General features: G+C 37.6%; 1 protein-coding gene across 2 annotated transcripts; it reads left to right on the top strand.

The window, feature by feature from the left end:
- Nucleotides 1-6,113: 6,113 nt before the first annotated feature.
- LOC135475373 (uncharacterized) lies at nt 6,114-14,848 on the top strand. 2 transcript variants are annotated; one of them, XM_064755239.1, is made up of 4 exons: nt 6,114-6,189; nt 8,617-8,708; nt 9,684-9,917; nt 12,575-14,848. In XM_064755239.1, the coding sequence occupies exons 2-4, from the start codon at nt 8,645-8,647 to the stop codon at nt 12,865-12,867; spliced, it is 591 nt and encodes a 196-aa protein (XP_064611309.1). In that variant the 5' UTR covers nt 6,114-6,189; nt 8,617-8,644; the 3' UTR covers nt 12,868-14,848. The 2 variants fall into 2 exon arrangements, with proteins under 2 accessions (XP_064611309.1, XP_064611311.1); XM_064755241.1 differs by lacking the exon at nt 6,114-6,189 and adding an exon at nt 8,176-8,195.
- Nucleotides 14,849-14,967: the final 119 nt, after the last annotated feature.

Below are 14,967 nucleotides of genomic sequence, written 5' to 3'. Positions count from 1 at the left end.
GGTAAGTTATCGGGAGTAAGGCATCTTCGAAGACGCCTCTTACCTGGGAGGATGCGGGACCCACTGTCGTGTATTTAGGCCTATCTTATCATACCCAGTATCCATTTAAATCTTAGGAATCACTAATGTCCTGAAACCCAGTTTTCTATAGGCCGACGTATAAGTTGTTACATTCCATTTATTTTGTTCATATGTATTTTTATACCTCTAAGTTATGTGGACGCAAAGCTATACGTTACTGTGGGAGGGGTTGTCTACTTTTCTTAGCTCTTACTGGCGTTTCCAAGTCGACAATCGCAAGATCCATTTCCAAAACAACGTTTAAAACTAGCTCCCAAAGACAAAGGTATGTAAGAAATTATACAAATAGGAAATAAAGCCGGTAACACACAAGAGAGAAGCGGTCATCAGTCTTCAATGATGCCGGGCAGACAGTGGATATTCCGGGCATGAATTCCATATTAAAGTTCAAATTCGTAGTCCATGAATGACTTCCAGGTCAAAAAAAAATTAAACAAGGTATCTCATTTGCGCTTTGATTGCAACTGTTCATAAAGACATCATGCAGATGTAATGAGCATGGCTGCCTTTACGGCCCCTAACCGCAGGTTAAGCGGTATTAGATACAGTTCGTAAATGACGAGCGCTACAGACCTTGACCGACCAGATTGTGATTCAAAAGTAACGGACGATTACGTCTTTCCCGTTAATATGTAAGGATCTCATACTACAAGAGGCGCCATCTATGATGTTACACATGACATGCTGGTCTGTATAAGACAGACGGTTTAACTGGGCAACCAACGCCATCTGTGTTGTTAAATACCATGTACGCCATAGATATGTACATAAGGATAACAGCGCCGACTAAGTGGTTGAGCACAATGCAGATCGCCAGAGATTCTGAACGCTCTGCCCATACATGCCAACGCGAGTATTATATTCATTGTAAAATTTGAGAAACTTAGAATGAAGGCGTTTGATGGAGTATCCTTGACAAACTAGTTTTTGAACTAAAAACTTGTGACGCAGATTAAAGTCATCACAATTTACGCAAGATCTGAAAAAACGCTACAAGGCGAGATATGTATACGCCATATGCAGGACCCTTCGGTATATTGCCATCCAAATAAGTGTAAGTTACAATATCAAACTTGAAATTATCCCTTTTGTCGTAAAGGCGGCATGAAAGGAGACCTTGTTCGTCTTTGTACAGATATAGACCCAAATAAGATGTAACGCACAATTGGTACCCATTGGAACACCTATGTACTGTTGGTAAATGGTATCCCCGAATTACACATAGATGCTATTAATGAAAAATGCAAGTAATTCAATAAATAATGTAACATCCCATGAGTGGTAACCTTTATAAATAGTAGAACTGAAGAAAGCCTTATTGCTTCTGACTTAATGTAACGGTAACCTGTTTTTGTAAATACCGAGACAATTAACGACGATATTCGGTCAGTAAGATGTTTGTGAGGAATCGTAGTATAGAGAGTAGAGAAATCCCATGTGGATACGTCTTTGTACGGTATATGCATATGAGCATCAAGTTCTTCTGTAAGACGTTTGGAGTTCACATTTTTGGACGTTTTGGAGTTAAGAATTCACATGCAGTTGACACATGAATTTTTTGTTATGGCACAATACTTATTCCAAAATGACTTCACTTCTTGTAACGCTCTCGTAAGAAGGGTTGACAAGAGTTTGGTGGTACAACTTCTTAACCCGCAATAAATCGAGCCTTTTATGGGGATTTATGCATTTTAGTAATCCAGTAAAGTTGTGGTATTTCTGTATGACGGGTAGGTATATTTGGGCGCCTTTCTTTAAGAAAGGTTTTGTGTTTATCAAATAGTTCCACCAGAGTACATGTAGTAGAAGAATACGTCGATGTTGTTGCAGATGTACATAGCTCTTGAACAAAAATTTGATAATAATAATTCTTGCAAATAAAGATGACATTATTAGGAGCCTTGTCTGCTACAGTGATAACAAATTAAATATGAAGGTCAGCGAGTGTATCTTGCACGGTGAGATCTTTCACAACCTGTTTAACTTTAGGTAGAGCATCAATGTCTACACGGTGTATAGCTAAAGTAACCGTCTTTTTGACAATCTCAAGCCAATCGTTAAGTACTGAAGAATCCACTTTCTCCCGTTTTGACCATTTTTTAACATATCCCTCAAGCGCCGAGATGATATTTTTTTGTTAGATTGAATGCTGACATTTCTCTTTTCTTTATACTTAGTACCTCTCACAAAGAGATTCCTTAGATCATATTAGATTAATAATATTAAGCTCACCAGTCAGGACACGTTTACATTTGTCGTAGGTACAAACTGAGGTTCCACAATCACAGTTATAGCCGCCAGAAGTATACGTCGCCAAATCGAACTCCTTGATGGCCTGGGAATAATTGAAAATTTTGGAAGCGATATGCTTTGTATACTCATAGGATGTGCAAGGTGGCTCTTGGATATTAAAATAATTAGGCACAGCACTACGAACGTCAGGTTCATTAAAGATGCGTGGTAGGTTAACTAAATCAAGGCCTCTGTCTAAATACTTTATCGTGTTGAGTTACAGTTGTAGTTACAGGGCGGTACAATCGAAAATACGATATAATGGGGTATGTTATTGGATACGTCTTGAACTACCTGTTTTAGCAAATTCATAGGCAGTGCATATAATACTGTGCATAGAGCATGCATGCTATTGGTGTCATGCGACAATCCTACTAAATAGCTAACTGTAACGTGTTTGTGAATCATGTTTCTATTGAACTTCCTTCTACACTGACTGCGAGGTCTTACGTTTATGGTAACTCTGTACGTGGGACTATACGTTTTTGTCCTATGTAACACTTAAATTATGTTTGAAAAAGCTATACAAATGCATATAAGAGCTACATGGTCTAGAGCCCAAGTCGACCAGTACATTCCCATGTAAGAGTCATGGCTGAGGTACATGTACTTTCAGTACAAATTTGGTCAAAAGTGTAATATTTTAGATCATCAAATCACAGAGGCCTACATGGCTGAGTTGGTGTAATGACCCAGGAGCCTCTCACGAATGCGGTCGCTATGAGTTCTAGCCCAGCTCATGCTGGCTTCCTCTCTGGCCGTACGTGGGAAGTTCTGACAGCAACCTGCGGATGGTTCGTGGGTTTCCCCTATAATGCTGACAGCCGTCATATGTGTGAAATATTTTTGAGCACGGCGTAAAACTTCATGTAAGTTAAATCACACGTGGGAGAATTAATATGCGGAAACGTGCTCACCTCTGGATTCGCCTTGTTTACGTGCATGTATATTACTGTATACCTTGTACAGGGAGTAATTTATATAGAGCATGTATCCCATGATACATTGCATAACCAGCGCGTACAACACAGTGTATTATTTCTCAGTAACACACAATATGTACTACGTTCAAATGTGTGCGCATATGGACACGGTATATGTTTACTTATTTTGTTTATTCCATTGTGATTTAACTCCAAGCTAGAGTATTTTGTTCATCCGACGGTGGTTAGGTTTATGGTTTTATGGGCATGTGTTCGTACTGCATGATAGATGTACGCAAAGCTATGATACAAAAAACATATACATTGGTTTAAATATAGAATGGTTTTACGTGGGACCTGAGTTAGCTCGCGGTGTGTTGGGCACTTGGGACATTCCGCATACCTTAGCCATTGTAATAGATCTCACCTAGATCGGAAGGCAAGCCCTGTGGGCTGGTGTGTGCTGTGACCCCAGTAAGCATATGTACTGTATGTAGATACAAGCCTACTGCTTGGTCGCTTACTGCAGTAATAAAATCTGTCTCTTCCATGTGCCCTTAAATGTCTCGGTGTTGGCCTTAAAATAAGTAATTATTGTTTATATATATATATATATATATATATATATATATATATATATATATATATATATATATATATATGTGTGTGTGTGTGTGTGTGTGTGTGTGTGTGTGTGTGTGTGTGTGTATGTGTGTGTGTGTAGGATATATATATATATATATATATATATATATATATAAATTTCTTACATACATGCATGTGTATATCTTCCACATAAATGCGTGTTAAGTGTGGCAGATGTAGGGTTAAAGTATGCACTTTGGAATTATGCTGTAAGCTATGTTCTATACTTATAAAAATGTTTTATCAATATTATGTCCATGTGTAGAAACATATATGTATTCTCCCCACTATAAGCCATGACATACCCGCATAGGACATTCCCAGTCTTTGCAAACATGGGGCTCCTAATTATTGAACGCTCTTGTTTCGTTCTATTTGTATGTAAAATTGATACGTGGGAACTCATACGAATACACCCTCAATCAACGTTGCTTGATTGCACTGCAGCCTTGGGTGCTGAAAACATGCAAATTTACATGAACACATACACGGGTCCAGAACAGATGTAAACCAAATAATCATTTCTTTTATTGCTCAAGCTTAAGTTTACACTGAGTTGATTTGATTGAAATTTATATATGTTTGCATGTACATCCTGGTAACATGTATAAATAAATAAACAACCAAAACAAATAGGCAAACAAACAGAGTGGGAAATAAGGCCTACTTGATGATATTTGCTAATGTTGGCCGCGGCGTACTTGTTGCTGATAATGGCTTCCGATAACCAGATGTTAAACGTGGTAACATATACCTGACTTCAGAAATCTGAATTTGTTTCATTTATTTAAAAGTATGCCTCTTGTTAAAGTTTATAAAGAAAAGTATTCAAAGAAAATGATTAAGTAAGAGACGGCATGTAATGCTATGCGTAATATACTAGTATACATTCTCCTGTCACTTCATAATATTATTGTACCCAGACATGTACATGGTATCATAACGCTGTAAGACCTATTTTAGGGATATTTAAGGGGCTAATGAATAACGATACAGCCTATAGCGTAAGCTCTGTAGAACGCAGAATGTTATCATCGACGATCATACATAGCTCTAAAATGGCAATGGAACTGTGTCTGTAAAATACAAAAGCCACTGGGCATACATCATTATGCATGAACGTTAGTGACAGTTTACTCACCAAATGAAAAAAGAATTATATTCGATGGAGTGGTTTTCCGGCTTAAACGTCGGTCTGTCTTCAGTATTTGAAAACCGTTATTTGGACCCAATTTCTTTGGCTGAATAAGTATAACTGACACGCAACTGATTGACACGGTTTTGTTTCTGAATTTACTTTGGATATGGTTAATAGTTAAAGCAAACAAAGACGTCCAGTTTTTTGGTGAAAAAAAACAGAAAAATATGTGTACATCTGAAACTGTCTCGTGTTCTTTGATGAACAAAATGCAGTCAAATGTTTGAATTCTGATGTAGACTGTGTATGCATAAATGTAGGTGTCAGTGGTAAATACATTTCCATCAGCAAGTTATTATTTAATTGGAAAAGCTTGCCTTTGTACATGAGTAGAAATTATATCACAAGAAAGTAATTCTTTCAAAGAGGAAAAAATGATGATGCATTATGCATTTAAAAAAACACATTACACATCAGTTGTGTCCAACATTTTAGAATTGTGGTCCATATATATAGTTCAGAAGGGAAATCAAGAGTTTGACTTCACTGAGTTGTATGTATATCATGTTTAATTGGTAGTGATGTCTGCGTCAAATGGTAGCAACAACTTCTCAGGTTTTAGTATTTTATGAAACGTCTTATCATGAGGACAAAATAAAAAGCACCTCCTAGAGATTTTATGAATTAATTTCGATGAACTGCGTAAAGAGGCGACATTGTGTGGTCAGTGTTACTGTAGGGATTTTGTAGTTTTGGCGCCAGTTATTGCAATCAAAATCGGTTTCCATACTGTGGTTGACGGAGCAGGATATCAGTGGGGTACCACCTAATATACAATATCCCAGATTCCACGCACATGAGTTCGCCATGTGTTTTATCTTGAACACAGAAGTCACGCCGACTGCATGAATCATTTACCCGTACATATCGTAAAGGGTGTTGCCGCATGAGCTGACACTGTTCATGCAGATTCCCGGCAAAATAATCCACCAATGGGAGACTCCCATCATATCTGCTCCCCGCCACCCAACATTTATCGTTAACACTTGTGCTGCAGTAGAGCAAGGCCAAAACCCAGTCTTAAGGTTTGGACAAGCGCGGACAATCCAGGTAATTTTTCTATAATTCTCATTTCCATTTATTGTTAAATTAGTGAGGGTTGTTTTATACTATTTGCGAGATTGTTTTGTACAGGTTTTTGATCGAAAGTGAATGGCGAGCACCATGGAAAGCAGCCAAACCTAGCAAAATATCTTCCTGGCTTACCTACTCTCTCGACATTTTAAATTTTTTTAGCCTACCATGTTTCTATTCCCCAAGGGGCTAATATATGCCGGACAAGCAATGACGCAATGTTTTGGGTGTTTTTTTTATTGATGGGTCAGTGAATAAATGGAAATCAAAATTTGTACAAAACCATATATAATTGCAACATTTTACTACTGTTTTAAAGATGTTTAGGTAAAATGTATGCCACGAAAGGTCTGTCTAGGCCACATTCGTAACCTTTGTTATTTTTGTGTCAAATGACTGTGTGAAAGAGTTTCTGTGGCGAATTTAACAACAAAGACGTTATTGTTGAAAATTTATATTCGGTGTTGGCGCATTATTTTTTTCCATTATTTGCTGTTGTAAACAAATGCAAGTTGTTGTGCAGATGTCCATGTATATACAAACCGGTATAGTGAGCTGCGCAGGCTAAATGACTTTTTCTTTTTTTTACGTCGCGAGTATAGCTGTCGGCACAATGAATGATGATTGTTTATTTGCTCCAAACATACAGCACTTGCGCATTTTAGACAAGGACTGGGTAACAATTATGGTGTGACTGGAGGTGTCCTGTTGGGTGTCTTCAGCATGGTAATATTTGGAACATTTTGAACCAAACTAGTTAGTACATTTATTATTCCCCCTAATTCCGGTGACAACAAGAGGTTGACGATGCTTGTGTGCTCGTGAAGTAGTCTAACTTTCGTTAAGATCACTTGTCTTCCACCAATATGGTGCTCATATATAGGTAGTACGTTGGAAAGTTCGTCACGTACTAGACAGGTGACAGTGGTATACTCCGGCCAATCTGTGTTTGTTTATTTAATTATTTATTTATTTAATTGATGTTTTACGCCGTACTCAAGAATATTTCACATACACGACGGCGGCCAGAGCCCGGGGGAAACCTCAAGACCATCCGCAGCTTGATGTCAGGCCTTCCAACTCACGGCCGGAGAGGAAGCCAGCATGAACTGGTCCGCATTTGTGAGAGGCTCCTGTGTCATTACGCTGAGCCAACTGATCCACAGAGGCCCTATACTCTTTGTTTGTGAAACGCATATTACAGTTAGGACATTAGGACTTGCGACGCGTCTGAGTTATGTAGTGTTTGAACACAGTGTTAATGTAGCGATCATATCAATCTGAATTAATATACCTACGCCTTTCACATTACTGTCGACAGCCATGGGGACAAATAAAACTCGTAACATTTAACCACTGTAAAATGTCAACAGTCATGGGATTACAGTCAAATGCTTGCAGCTACATGGAATTGATATTTTTCATATTTTTTTTGGTTAAGTGAATGATAAATGTTAATTGCGCAAATCACACAGTGTAATTAATTAATTTTATACAGCTCTCTTGAAAGGCAAATGTTAAAGTGTCGACACTTTTTATGGGTTAAACAGATACAGTAAGTTAAATTTCTAACACTTTATATTTGCCATTATATTTGCCTCCGCCATTGACACACTATAGAATTTAACCTTATTCAATTTATACATGGTGTTTCAGTGTTATACAAGTAACCTTGGTTAAGCATCTATATTTTGTTCTCTGTACTGTGTACGTCGGCAATCTACGTCGTATACCTCAATGTTAAAACGATGTGGAACCTCAAACATATGGGGTAAAATAGAGTTGCTTTTCGGAACAACTGGTGTCCATACACACTGTTCTTACACCGCCCCAATGACACTCGGCATGCTGGTCCTAACCTTACGGTGTAGGGAAGTGCTGGAAATAGAAAACAAAAGTGTTCCCATATGGGGACGGGATGCATCGCGTCTACTAACATGGCCGCCCTATCCAGTAATCGAGGTTGGAATTTGATCATATAGGTACAGTTTCCTGAATATATACATGGTGTTTAGCAAAAACCGTTGCATTTCTAAATAGTAAATACAATTAAAACACAGGCTGCATGAAATCTGTTTAAGTGTAATTATGGTATTGGCCTAATTTGTATTCTACTCATCTTGCAAACTACGTGCATTAGGCGATAACATTTTAATGTTCAGTTTCAAAACTCAACGCTTACATTACGTAATTACACTAGTTCACGGCATACATTTCTCTATTTACATCTTTTCCACAAAATACAAATCTCCAAGACAAGTTTCATATGGCTGGCTATGACTGCGCTGCAGCCAATAAAAGTCAAAGCCTCGTGTCCAACGACAGTCTGATTTTATCGATTGGTATATGCTTGTACCACGGATAAACATCCACATTGCTATAAAGTTACTTTTCGTGTTTCAGGTGAAGAACCTCCGAGACAACTTTCAAAATGGTGGCAGCTCCAGTCCCTTTGCTATTGGCTACACTGTCGGTTGTGATAGGCGTTTCAACAGGTAAGTTCTCTACAAAACATACTGCGTACAATTTGTACATTCGTAGTCCACTTATATTGTTACATTGTTGTTTAGTGTTGATACCCATTGATTGGCGAGGATTGCAAAGGCATATGTATAACATCCCATGCTATCTGTATTAATGATGAGAAAATGTAATATTTAGCAAACCTTCTTCAGATAGATTTGCTGTCCGTCAGTTCAACCTATCGTCTGCATGATGTCACGTGAATCATAGGTCGTGACCCGGAAGGCAGTGGAGCAACTTTTTCAAAATCCGAGATACTCTAGTTGTAACGCGTTGGTATGGGTAAAACAAAATTATAATGTGCCGTGAAATCTTTCCCCACTGCAACAAAGCAGTGGACAATTTAGTTGGACCCGCGTGACCATTGCTGGAAAAAGGTACCCATTGCCTGCATGGGTTCTGTTAGATCACTCTGTCAATAATAGCTCTGGCTGGTGCGGTCTAGGTGTTCTGTTGGGTTTACCTAGCGAAGGGCACAGGTTTCTCCGATCCCATTCATGTGTCATCCACCGAAATATATCACGGCTTACGTATATGTGTATAAAGGGAAACATTTTCCTGGTTATTATAATAGGCAGATGAAATTCAGCTGAAGCACAGAAAACAAATCCTTGTTTCTGGGAGTGGCAAGAGAAAAATCGGTCAATTTCCTCCAGGTTTCCATTATTTTCTCACACTCCGTGTAACTTGTTCAGTAACGTCAGATACATAGTAAAGCGCAAATCAACACTAAAAATAACACAATGTACTTACCATTTTGGAGTTATATTTTATTTTTTGCACATGTGTGACTACGTTCATGAATAATAAAACATACAATACGTACAACCCGAGCTACTAGTAATATAATTATTCAGTTTTTCTCTATAAATCAAAAAATACTGTTTAAAACAATTCTGTGGTGATTCGTGTGATTGACAAAAATCCGAATGTTATCCATATTCCAGCCATAGATTGCCTGCAGTGCCTGCATATCACTCATCGCTCCTACCATGGCCTGATCCGGAGTTCCCTCGACAATCTCATCTCCCCAAGATGCCCATATAACAATGTGACCATCGGTTCTAATGAGCACAGTGCGCGTCTGGCCAAGTGTGAACGTCCCGGAGACAACGCCGAGTACAAGTGTGGCTTGATTCGGGGTCGGGCGTCTGTCAAGGTCGACGGTCAGAGTGAACAAGGTATAGACCGGAAGTATTCATTTAAAATGCAAATTTTAGGTTATCAACATTTTACAAGTGTTAAAATGGTACATCGTGTAAACTGTGAGTAGCTACAGTTTAAACTGTTTTGACACGTAATCATTGTTTGCAGGTTGTGATATATAATGTTAGATTATTATAGTTTCAACATTTATAATGCCAAACATTGTATAAGTGTATATTTTCAGAATCGTTTTGTAAAGTTTTAAATTTTAGAAACTGTTAACCATTATAATAGCTTTCTATCTCCCATCACTTCCACTATGTTGGATGTAACAGTATTTAAAGTATATATAACGTTTTAAGAGAATAGACACTCACGACCCTCATTGGAATCGCGTAGGCCCATACGGCTGAAGAGTGCCTTCATCAGTATTATGCCAAACAAATGCCTTCCCAGAGATTGTATATAAAGCATACATAAAATGTACCTTTAAGCGATGTCATATGTCAATTTTTACTTTAAGCTATTTACAAAAGTTTTTAACTAGTATACGGATAAATCTTAAAACATGTTCCTTTGAAAATTTGCCATCTTGACAAAAAACAAATCGTAGATACCCACATGTAAATTCTTTTCGTGTATATTGATATACATGCTTATTAATGTCTTACGATCGATCTACATAATTATTTATGTCTTGCGACATAAATAAACACAGATGTCGAGCTTATTCTTAGGTGCATTTCTGTTGACTTGATAATTTACAGTCCTGACAACCTGTTGGAAATCACGTAATAAGCCCTAAACAACAAAATACCACTCTGACATCATTTATGTACTGCATATTTTCGGCTCACAAAACGGTCAGTGGGCAGTACCCAATCATTGTAGCGTTACAGAAGAAGACAATTTGTTTTTCTGCGATTAACAGCCTTCTAGATATATAAATGTCTAAATGGTTAACTCCAGGCATATTTAATTTCCTTGACTACTACCGGTTTTATTTGTGAGGATATAGTTTACTGACTATTTAATTCAAAATAACGGCAAAATTGACAATAGAATTCATTCTCCTCTAGCAATCTTGGCTGTCTTAATTTTCACATTGATTAAAAGTATACATGTACTTTTTTATTCGATCGTTTTTTAATTCCAAGTTAAATATGTATTGAAGATGTGACATCATTTTGCTAAAAATACATCCAGGTATTGTCGTTTTAAGGCTAATCCTTTATGAACCACCTTATACTTCTTTTCCTATATGTAGCTAAAACTTGTAATCCTTTTGGTCTTCCGCTCATCACATTCTGTCGTGACACGTTCGAACCCAGCTGTATATACATGCACACGTATGAAGACTGTTAACATCCTCAGTTGTATTTATAAACTCGGTAGGGACTGGGCATTAATCTAACCTGGCCTAAGTTATAGATTATGTCCGTTTGAGAGCACATATATTCCTCTGTATAAATGACATATGTTTACCATGTGTGTAGGGGTTTTTTTTTGTTTGTTTGTTTTTGGGTAGTCTGCAGTAGAGAAATATCCCCCATAACGCACAGTATGCAGATTACATTCTGACACATAGCAGGAGACAGCTCTATAAGTCGCTCGTCTGTTTATAGGTCGGTCTTGACTGTCAGTCGGTCAGTTTTTTGGTGGGTTGGTCTTTTGATATCTTATGTTTACATACACTTTTTTAAACAGAATATAAAACTTTTAAAGAACGTTTAAAGAAAATTATTTTTAATGCTATTTCTTTAAACATATATAGACACCGTCTGCCTTGGGTACCAATGAAACAAATAAACACAGATGTCGAGCTTATTCTTAGGTGCATTTCTGTTGACTTGATAATTTACAGTCCTGACAACCTGTTGGAAATCACGTAATAAGCCCTAAACAACAAAATACCACTCTGACATCATTTATGTACTGCATATTTTCGGCTCACAAAACGGTCAGTGGGCAGTACCCAATCATTGTAGCGTTACAGAAGAAGACAATTTGTTTTTCTGCGATTTGTACATGTGCATGTAACACATCGGAGTTTCACATTGGTGTAAACTGGTCAAGATGGCAAAATAGTAATAACATTGCAACCTTACATTCATATTTTCTATAGAGATACAGGCGGCGTGCGGTAGAAGGGTATTCTTCAGAAACGTCTAGGTCAAATACAGTATAACATTCCAGATAAAAAAAATGCAAGCCGAATTTTATAGTGTTTCAAAGATAACATGTAGTGCTGTCTAGTGTATAAGCCCAGAAGAGAATATGGAGTGATAATAGACATCTACGTCTACAATTGATCAGTTCTTTAAAATAACAGTGCGATAATTTACGCAGAATAAATTTATTTAAAACACATTTATCTTTTTATCTTGAAATTTCTGCCAATTGAAAGCGAGATGGTTTTGCAGTACTGAAATGTATGAAATGCATGTAGAGTGAACGACCTACGCTCGCTATATGTTGTCTTAGATGAGAAAATTTAGAAAATTAGACAATGGCCAACGTGTATAATAAAGAGTTCTTAACACTGCATGTACACGAGTAATTAAGCTGCTGACTTACTGCGTATTTCATACATTACAAGTTTATCAGGGAAAGATAAAAGATAAGCTAAATAACACAAAGATGGTGCAAGAAAGGCTTTAATCATCGTCGCATTGTTTTCTTTATCTTACAGATCCGGCTATTCCCATAGAAATAGCAGTGCGCATGTGTATTGAAGTACCGGAAGATAACGATGACGAGTATTGCGAGGACGATGGAGGAAAGCAGAGAGAATATCTGAGACAGGCCTTGACCTACTACCCTAACAGAATCCCCATCAAACCCAGAAACGTGAAATCTTATAAGGGAGAGACCTGCTTTTGTTCGGACAATAACTGCATTAGTGGTGCCGTAACCCAAAGTATGGCCGGTGTCCTTATGACGTCATTAGGGCTGCTATGGAGCGCGGTCATTTTGTCCTGGTGAAAGCGGCACGAATATAGTCTCATCACTCGACAAAATTACCTGATTCTAAGCACTCTCCACTTTCTATATAGCGTCTGCCTGGAAATGCGTAATGTAGGATCGCCAATTCTGTTATCTGCTTTCAATGTCGTTTCGTTTCATTCGCGTTCAAATTCTAAAAGTCCCGCGGCTTTGGCCAGTGAGAATGAAGGACAGACCATCTCGTGCGAGTCCCACTTGAATTAACGCGACTTCCGATCTGGTTTTTCTTGAATAGCCACTTTTCTCCTAGAATCTCATGCTGACCAAAGTTGATATTACAAAAGCCTTAAAAGAATGGAAAACCCAAACGTGAGTGAGCCTTCAGGAGAAAGAGCATACACTACTGAATCTAACCGCACAGTTATTTGTTTTAGATGGTTTTAAACTGAATTAAATGCAGTAATTGTTTGGATTATAACGTGGGCTTTACAGACCATTTTGACAACGCATGGCTCCACTGACGTCACGTCGGTTTTTCTATGGGCCTAAAACAGGTAGTTAATACCAGGTACACACACAAAAACACATGTGTTGAAACTTGTGTTCTTTCATTCAACACAGAAGTGTGTTACCACAACACAAACATGTGTTAGATAAATGTGAAGGACACGTGTTGTGTTGCAAAATAGTAAAACACAAACAAGACCCATAGTGTTTAATTCAGCACAAGATAGAGTTGTTCAAATATGACACAATAACTTGGTTGAAAAGAAAACACGTTTGTGTTCATACAAGACAAGTGTTTTTTGTATGCACGTTACATAGTAGAGTTCACAAAAATTGTTTTCAGGCTTAAACACAAAACTGTAGACAAAGTTGTATGTTCGTCATATATTACTATTATGGTCCATAAAAACAGCCTGATAATCTAAACATTCCAAAGCATTTCATTCAGTGAAGAAAAAAAAATCTAAAAACATAACTAAACGTATTTTTAAATGTAGAGTTACATTGATTTTTACATTACTTTTATGGTTCTTTCCCATAAAGATAAAATCCTCGCATAGCAAACTGAAGGGCCAACAAGCATGACGATTACATAACAATTGGAATCGGCCAGACCCGCTGTGTAGCCCATTACAAATCTACACCCATGGTGTAATACTGACAGTTTCTGAACGTTAGATAATGTCGTGCTTTTGTCATGTATTTACGGTTGTAACGCGGTAAGTGAACTATTGCATGATTCCGTAGCAATCTAATTAATGCCACCATTCTTTTATCTCCCACTTATATAGATGGATTATAACGATATAATTTCGTAACCTTTGTCATGAAGTTACTTAATATGTATTCGGTGAAACTAATGAGGACTTTTTCAATACTCATAATTGTTATGGAGATTATATCAATGTGAATACTTCTCTGTGCCCCTTTCTTAGTGTATTTAGTTTTTATTCACAATTAAGAAAACCTTATTTAATCTAAAGTTTATTTTATACAAAGCTTTTTACTGTTAATATCCACTGTGTCTATTCAAACGTATTAGGGTATATGATACTATCTGATGATATATCGAAAATTATATTTTATGATTATATCTGGCATGTTCTTCAGTTTAGTCAGAATCTCACGATTATATGGGTGCAGCAATGGCTGACATCCCAATGAGCAGGTCGGGAACTTGAAGCACCTGTACTCTCAAAGAACGAATGTGTACCGTTTCGTGCACACGTCTTCATGTAACCCGCGATGTAAACAAGATGTATATCACAGGCCCACAATTTGTTACACATAAAAAGTGTACCATTGATATTTCTGTGCAAATTAGTTACAATTCCTGTGTGCCTGTGGTACACATTTGCTTTTAGACAGTATAAGACGGAGATCTCAAGCTGCCAACACATTTATGATTTGGGAACACATTCATGATCTGAGAACGCCTTCATGATCTGAGAACATATTCATGATCTGAGAACACATTCATGATCTGAGAACACATTCAGGAAGACAACCAGTTCCGTTCTATATCCCGTTGTTATTTTGCTTATCACAGGTCAATGTAACATGGACACAAGGAATGAAACAAAGGGGAAGTCAGCAAGATCTGCCAATGTGGAAGCTGCCAAATTGTGAAAT

This window comes from Liolophura sinensis, chromosome 9 (genome assembly GCF_032854445.1).
Source record: "Liolophura sinensis isolate JHLJ2023 chromosome 9, CUHK_Ljap_v2, whole genome shotgun sequence".
Taxonomy (NCBI): domain Eukaryota; kingdom Metazoa; phylum Mollusca; class Polyplacophora; order Chitonida; family Chitonidae; genus Liolophura; species Liolophura sinensis.
The sequence above is the reverse complement of the archived record's forward strand: the minus strand, read 5'-3'. Positions and strand labels throughout refer to the sequence as shown.

Bases quoted from the DNA above. Each gene is read 5' to 3' on its own strand.
- LOC135475373 (XM_064755239.1), top strand. From the start codon at position 8,645: ATGGTGGCAGCTCCAGTCCCTTTGCTATTGGCTACACTGTCGGTTGTG. The intron at 8,709-9,683 runs GTAAGTTCTCTA...TCCATATTCCAG, and splicing joins TGTGATAGGCGTTTCAACAG to CCATAGATTGCCTGCAGTGC. The intron at 9,918-12,574 runs GTATAGACCGGA...TTTATCTTACAG, and splicing joins CGACGGTCAGAGTGAACAAG to ATCCGGCTATTCCCATAGAA.